This window comes from Pyrus communis, chromosome 1 (genome assembly GCF_963583255.1).
Source record: "Pyrus communis chromosome 1, drPyrComm1.1, whole genome shotgun sequence".
Lineage (NCBI taxonomy): Eukaryota > Viridiplantae > Streptophyta > Magnoliopsida > Rosales > Rosaceae > Pyrus > Pyrus communis.
Genome location: NC_084803.1, coordinates 3,556,009 through 3,564,620, shown reverse-complemented (window position 1 = coordinate 3,564,620; position 8,612 = coordinate 3,556,009). Strand labels below are relative to the sequence as shown.

Here is an 8,612-nt window from a genome sequence, read left to right as displayed (position 1 = left end):
TAAAAAGTTTCATTCGTTGATCCTGATCATTTGCTTGCTCGACATGGGAGAAAGGAGAGGATGGTGGGTTCAGATAGACTGGAGTCATCATACAGGAGGGAGAGAGATAGAGAGAGAGAGAGAGAGAGAGAGAGAGACAGAGAGAGGGGGGTGGGGGAGTTTAAAGGGTGTTGTGTGTCGATCGAGTGTCCAGCAAAGGAGGACAATATGAGATAGGGTAAAAGCTGATCAAAAGGTCCTGAGATATTCAGAAGTCTTATAAGAGAGAAGGGGCAAGGACCAGAAGAGGAGAGAGAGATCGAGAGAGTCCTGAAAGGTTGGAAGGCATTCACTTAACTTCATGTCAACAGGACTCAGATAGATAGATAGATAGATAAACAAGCTGCTGCTAGAAAATGACAAATACAGAGGAGGTGCTGAATGCTACTGCTCGCAATGCCACTCCAGTAGTATGTATGACAAACCCTATTTATTCATTTCTGCAGTTTTCAACCACCATCCCACCCCCCCCCCCCCCCCCCCCCAAATTTTTTTTATACCACTTGACAAAAAAACTTCATCAAATACATACATACAACTCACAACCTGTAAAATTTTACCGCCCGTAAAAAACTAATATTATCGTGTCCCCGTGTACGTGTTGTGTGCATGTGTGGGGTCATAGCTAGGGTTTTAGAGGGTCAGGTATTGGTAGAAATGTCTCAAGGAGCCTATTGGGTCCTCGGACTCCACAAAAGCCAAAAAAATGGTTAGGAAGGTTCTGTCCGAAAAGATTCTATAACAGTCTAATTATATGCTCGACAGCAAAGTGAAACTTCAACTTCTTTCAATATATAGATTCAAAATAAATAGTTTGAAGAATAAATTAATACTGAGATAAAGTAAAACTAGAAAACTGTGCAGAGACATATGAAGAGACGGGTATGGAATGGTAATGTACGTGGATAGCCTATTTGCATATGGGAGCGTCTCCCATCCTTAGCCAGTTTGCCTTGCTAAAACTCATCAAATGCTGGCACAGGCAACAGACAGTAACACAGCGCCTCTCTGTCTCTCTTAGTCCCCCACAGGGCCACACCTGCTATCACCCTCGATTTTACTCTTCAAATTCTGATATTTTCATTTCTCTCTTTCAGCAATACCTCTAAAAATTAATGTACTTTTAATTTTTATATGTCCATTCATATATATTTTACACAATCATTTTGCTCGATCATCTATATATTTCGTTCTCTCTCTCCCCTTCTATTCTTTTTCTCACACTGATGATCAGGTCAAACGGTGCAAGCAATGATTACTTAGTCTGAAGAATATATGAAAGCAATTTCTTTATACTCATTTATTCAGTCGTCTCACAAGATTTTTATTAATTCTTGTCCGTTTCTAATTCCTTTTCCCCAATACATCGTCAGATAAAAATCTTTGCTGCCTCTTATAGATTACATTGGTTTATACGTACAGTGGCGCTGGACCAGGGGCGCCCCTTTTATATATAAGCTAGCTGCGAGCATGCACAATACCCACCTGATGAGGTTTGCTCTACAGTTTAGCATTATCTTGTTTTGGCTACGCCCGAATCAATCAATTTTGTTAAGAAAAGCAGTATAAACTCCAAATCTACTCATGGACAGAAAAAAAAAAATTACCCCGTTTTGCGTGAAAAAAAAAAAAAAACCCTTATTATCTACTATTAGAATATTGTGAACATCAAACTCAAAATTAATTGGCAAAAAGTGTAAATATTCTTAAAATCATCTGTTTGGATGAGACATTTTTAAAGTTCCATGAAACTTAGTATAAATTTGTTAGGAATGAAGTACAAAAATTTGACAGAGGGATTTGAAAACGTCAATCGAGAAAACTTCAAATGATTCTCAGAAAGATGTCACTCAAAGGTTCTTTGTTTACCGTGTTTGAAGTGCATTTGTAGTCTTTAGTACCAGTTTTATAGTGCTTGAGTAATTCATCGGTACTATATATTGTTGGGCATTTTTAACAATTTAGTCTAAATTTTTTGGGTAGGTAAGGGTTCTTCATTCAAACATAAGGTCGAGAACTTATGTTAGACTTCCATCCTTGGATACAGACGCTCCCAAGTTCTCAACAACTATCTGAGCCACTTGAATCTCAATCACACCATTTTCCACCCATGAAATTATCTTGTTCATACAATTAGTTGTCGATTCCTATAGTACGGCTTACTTCTTTTCCTCAACCGTAAACATCATATATCAATCACTAAGAGAAGAACAAAACAGATGATACAAACTAGCTAGCTAGAAGCATAAATCACGACCATGAAATACCTAATCAACAACAACACATGATCGTGAGTAGATCTGTAAACGGGTCGGGTTTGTTGGGTTAACTTAATGGGTCACTTGTTTCACCCGTTAACAATTATTATTATTATTATTATTATTTTGGCATAGTTTATTTTTTGTTGTTAAGACTTTACTGAAATTACTAAAAGATCCTCAACTAACGGGTGCTAACGGGTTGACCCAAAATGACCCGTTATTTAACAGGTTCACACGTTAGCGACCCGACCCGTTAAGCATCCATCCAAATACTAATATTAACAGGTCGGGTTCAAAATGCTAGGTCTAATCGTGAGCTTAGAAAATCAACATGTTGACAACGTTGGCACATCAATGATCGATATCTCTGACCAGAAAAAATGTGCATAATTTTCACTTAAAGATAATATTAATTTGGTTATAATTCATGAATTTATGAGATCAAGAAGCATGCTACGTAAGTTGATTAATTTATTAATTTGTCATGATATGGGCTATGTACAGATCTAGGTAATATACATATATATTTGTATATATATCTCACTCGATCTTAATATATAGGAATTAGCATGCAATCTGAGCTACGTGACACGACGCTACTGTGTCCTTGCTTGGTGGGCATGCAATGCATCGCTGTGTTTCGGCTTGAACCGTGTGGTAGCTCATCAAACCACATACTATATATTCATCTCCAACCTCACAATTCGTTATCCTTAGTAGGGTGTTAACTGGCAAAGGTGCATTTGGATCTCAAAGAATGGGTTCAATTTAATTTCCTGGCCCATACTTTGCCTTCATTCACACAAAAACCTAAGCAAGATTGGGCCAATACTCATAAGATCATAGTACGGTTTCTTAAACTGAAATCATTACCAAGATTCAGAGACCATAAATATGGTTTTGGAAATTGCTCGGAGACCACTCTAAACGCAAAGACAAAAGTTTATCTAATTTTAGGACCCTCCTCAGTCCTCAGTGTCCTCAATTACCCCAAAAGCCTAAACCTGAAAAAAATAGGAAAGGAAGGAAGGAGAAGGACCACCATATGGTCCGATGGTTCTGCACCTAAAAGATGACAGCGACCATTACTGACTACGTCTGTCTTTAGAGTAAACCGTCACCAAACCAAATCTCCAATAATAATTTTAATTAATAACAGCAGTGCAGAATGCAGATGGAGGTTGTAATAGTAGTAGCTTCTGTGCGTACTTGCTTGGAAACTCCTAAAGCTTTCTGCATAATTATTTCCAGATTTTCCATCAAAAAGCTCACAGCATATATAATATTTGGGGTTTGCTCTCTCACGTCCTTTTCAAATTATATAATCTCAATATATCATTACATTGAGAATAACTTGCATGAAACGCGTTTATCGCTATTGTGACCTTAATAATGAAATGACATGTAGAAAAAAACTTAAGCACACTGCAACATATTTCATGCAAGTGCTTCTCCAATACTTGGCTAGAAAATTAAACATTTTGTGTCTTTAAATACAGAGAGAGAAATTCAAACTTGTAGATGTATGTCATTCAATGCATACATATATAAGGACATGGAGGAAAGGAGAAAGACTTCGTGATCGGAGTTTAGCACACTCTTTGGTGTCAATTAAGGGGTTTGTAGATATTTTGTTGTTCACGACGAGTCTTTCAGACTAATAAGTTACCAGCTCAGTTGTGATTTTTAATATATATAAACAACCGATTACACCGTCTATTTTGTTACGAGGAAGAAAGACATTAAGTAGCCGAACTGTAATTTGAACTTGCTATACCAAAGGTCCCAAGCCACATCTGGTGGTCCTTTTTTTCCTCCTTTGAAAATCAATTACCATCCACATGTGAACACGCGGAAGACAAGACACATCGATTTATTTCGGAGGGTAGCTTGGAATAGTTAATATTTATTGAACGATTTGGTCTATTTGTTTTGTTCTTGCTTCACTTTTGAGAGTGAAATTCATCAGTTGAAATTGAGTTTAACTCTCATCCAAATCTTAATTAAGTAGAATAATTGCTGACTAAAAAAGAGGGGATTTAAGACCAAAATTGAGTGTTTTGGATGAGACAAATTTATTACAATTGAGATGTTCGTCTAAATCATTTTAATTTAATCATGTACTGCTATGCATTTTAACTTTCTCACACAATAGTGTATGAACTTTCTCGGTTTCAAGTAGAGTTTAATTCCCTCCCAAAACTTAACCAGAACACTTGCTGACACAAAAAAGGGGACTTAAACTCAACTATATGACTGAAATTGAGTGTTTTGGAGGAGAAAGATTTACATATAAGTGGGATGCTATTGTATATTTCAATCCAATCACATGCCGTTGTCATACGTTTTAATTTTGTCACAAAATAGTGTATGAATTAACTTGAAATACCACCACAACAAAAGTCCTTCTCGAGGGCGGTCCAACACTTTGAAGAGAACTCAAAGCTAGGTTAGCTAGGCAGAGAGAGACAGATAAGGATAATCGACACATATAGCAAATATTCTACTGTTTAAAGACTGCAAAGCCAAAAGCCTAAGGAAAGAAAAGCCACAATTACTCCTGTTCTTCATTGCATTGGATTCATTTTGGGGTGTGCTATTCACACACCCCTTATTAATTTTTGTCTGTTGATCTTCTTTACACATCCCAAATTACTTCTCACACATCCCTTGTTAATTTCTGTCTATTGATCTTCTTTAATTCATCTGATTCAAAGGTCGAAAATTAGAAGGGTGTGTGAGAAGTAAAATAGGATGTGTGGATATCACACCCCTTCATTTTTTATGGTGCAGAAAACAGGGGCTATATTTGTTGGAAAATGCTATTCACACACTCATTGAATTTTCAATTTATGTTGTGGCTACTTCTCTGGCAGCAATTTAGGTGAAGAGTGCTGGCCTATTGGTATGCTATATAAGACAGTGGGTCAACCTTACATATGTACCGAAGCAATTTCATAAGTACTGAGTCTGTGAAACATGAATTCAAGATGCGACCATATGCTAGATAATAGAGACTGTGATTCGTGGACTCGTACATTTTTGCTTAGCATCTCCAAAAAAGATAGCAATTTTTTTTTTTTTTTTTTTTAAGTAGAGATAGTGGTATGTAGACTCATACATCTTTGCTTAGCATCTCCATAAGTACTTAGTATTGTGAGTCTGTGAAACATGAATTCAAGATGCGACCATATGCTAGATAATAGAGACAGTGATTCGTGGACTCGTACATTTTTGCTTAGCATCTCCAAAAAAGATAGCAATTTTTTTTTTTTTTTTTTTAAAGTAGAGATAGTGGTATGTAGACTCATACATCTTTGCTTAGCATCTCCATAAGTACTTAGTACTGTGAGTATGTGAAACATGAATTCAAGATGCGACCATATGCTAGATAATAGAGACAGTGATCTGTGGACTCGTACATTTTTGCTTAGCATCTCCAAAAAAGATAGCAAATTTATTTATTTATTTTTAAAGTAGAGATGGTGGTCTGTAGACTCATATATCTTTGCTTAACATCTCCAAAAAGATAACAAATTTTTCTTTAAAAGTATAATCTGCTAATTCATTTGGCACTTTTATGTTACTTTAAAAATTTGTCACTTTAGCTCACTCTTCAACCAACTCTTCAAACTTTATTTCTCACTTTAAAATATTAACATCTTAAGCTTAACTTATATTGTTGGTCCAAATTTTATCTTCAAACTTTTTATTAAACAATATTTTGAATAAAATATATTGCTAGATCAATTTGCTAACTGTCAGTTGCTATTTTTTTAATTTGCTACCCTCGTTGAAGGTAAATGCTCTTAGAAAATGATTTTCGTGATTTCTTTTCTCTTTTTTACATTCATATACTTTAAAAATTAATAAGTTAGAAGAAAAACAAGGGATGAAACTATGTATCATTGTTGACATTTCTTAAAGAAGGATAATAATTTATATGGAATGGATTCATCGTTGTTGTGGCGTCCCAATCTAGTAACTCAATACCATGTGGAGGAAAAGTTACACATAACAATGCTTTATTAAATCAAAATACCAGGTGACGATAAATCTGTTCGATATAAGTCTTTTTTGTAAAGAAAGTTGCCCTAAAGACTATGCCAAGGGATAAAGATGATAAAATGATGGATTCTTCTTTCAGGTGCTTAAAAAAAAATTCGACTTGCTAATGCCATAAAAGCAAAATGCCACACAAACCATGATTATGTTCAAGTGTTTGCTTAATTCAAACAAAAAGGAAAATGATGAACTCTTCATTTCAAGAAAATGGGTAGAGACTGATACTTTGACAAAAGGAGAGGAAAAGGAAAAGAAAAGTAAAAAAAAAAAAAGAAAAAAGAAGCAAATAAAAAAAGAGAAAGTAAAGTTGGGGTTTAGACATCAGATTCACCACAATTTAACACACAACATCCACATGAAAATAGAGTAAGACTGTATCTTAATGAGAATGCCATTTTCTTCAACTGCTATAATTTACGATGGCAGAACGCATTATTACGGACCAACTGACTTGACTTACATATCATAAATAAGACTAGTTTTTGACTATTTTGAGTCTTAAGCTTCCTTTCTACTCTTAATAAAACCTCTCTATCTAAGCTATTGATTTGATATGTACGGACACTTTCTACAACAACAAAACATCCAATTGATCATCAGAGCCGTGGATCAAGATCTACCGGGCCCCACGTGCTCATCAGCACTCTCTCCAGCCATTCATCATCAACCTCCCTTGCATGATCACAGCCGTCCATTCCTTCCTTCCCAACCCCCAACCCAGTATCATTCCACCCGCATTCATTCATCCACGCCCCATTCTCCGGCGATCCCCCGGTTTTTCCGGCGGGCCCCACAAACTCGACGCCGGCCATCACCGTTGACGCGGAGTCAGAAACCGACGCCCCGCAGCTCTCACTCTTCCCATTCCCGACCACCAAAGACGGCGTCGGAAATGTCTCCACCGGTGACGACGGTTTGGTGCAATCAGAAGTAGCTGTAGTGGTGGTGGTACCGGCGGTTATCTCCTTGTAGAGCTCTTGCATGACCTTCTCAATCAACTCTTCTTTAATGGGAATCTCCGGCAAGAGCTCATCAATGAGCTCCGGCAACTTTCCGCCGATCTGGACGGAGATGGCAGACTCCGGCGGAGGAGACTTTGGGGCAGTTGGTTCCATGCGCTGGGACTCTGACGAGAGAGAGCAGGGTGTGTGAGAGTAAAACAGAGGAGAGAGGAGAGAGCAGAGTGTGTGTGTGTGTGTGTGAAAAAGCGAAGACAAGTGGATTATAAATGGGGGAGTAAAGCATGTGCCACGCTGGCAGGACTGTGCCACGTAGGAAGACGTGGACCCAAGGTAATGACTTGACGTGAGCGTATTTATGTCCTAATGGGATCATTTTCGGATTCTTTTGATGAGAATCTTAAAGATTTGTGATTTATATCTATTTATCGTACATCGTGCGATCAGTTTTTATCAAATACTGTTTATATTTATTTTTAAATAAAAATATTTAAAATAATTTATGATCATATAATGTACGATAACAAACAAAATTACGAATATCCGAAATCCTCACATAAAAAATTTGACAATACTCTGGACTCATTTATGTCGGGTGAAGTCGTAACTGAAGCTGAGGAATCGGAGTCAGATTTGGGAGAAGGAGAAGGACTCGTGATTCTGTGCGGTTGACATGTATCACTTGTCCTCTGTACGACCGTTGATTTTCTCTTGACCCTTTTTGTAAACGGATCCGACGGTCCGTGTTTGGGGTAGTTGGACGACTTCAAACAGTGGTGGTGGATGTCGTATAGAAGGGACAAGCCTTTCCAAAGTGGATGAGATTGTCATTTCTCACTGAAAAAAACTTCAAAAGGGCAACCAATTGATCATGTCATTCTCACAAGAAGTGAAAAGTGTGCATTGAGATTGTATTTACATAGGGTCAGATGATAACCAATTGTAGAGGCATGTTACCTTTGGGAGTGATCATCAAGCTGATCAAGCTGTCACAGTCGTGATATCAGTCGCACGACTGTGGGGGTTGTTCTCGACAATTATGCTTGTGAAACTAAAGTGCGATAGTGGAGGTGATTATAGTCATTCATAATTATGAGACTCACAAAGCAAGAACAACCAAGATTAATAACGCAAACAACTGATCCTAACATTCCCCGTGTTCTAATGTTATAGCTAGAGTTCGGTTTTTGAGAGAAAATGGTATCATTTCAAGTTTCCATGACAAAATCAATAGTGTCAACTTCTACATGTTAAAAAATAGAACCTGGAAAAAGTTACAGGACAATTG

General features: G+C 37.2%; 1 protein-coding gene across 1 annotated transcript in view; it reads right to left on the bottom strand.

Annotated features, from left to right (window-relative positions):
- Positions 1 to 91, bottom strand: part of LOC137731301 (putative GATA transcription factor 22) — a 6,761-nt gene extending 6,670 nt beyond the window's left edge. The window contains exon 1 of the mRNA XM_068470398.1: positions 1 to 91. This exon is cut by the window's left edge and continues 155 nt beyond it. Coding sequence (XP_068326499.1) covers positions 1 to 91 — 91 coding nt within the window.
- Positions 92 to 8,612: the final 8,521 nt, after the last annotated feature.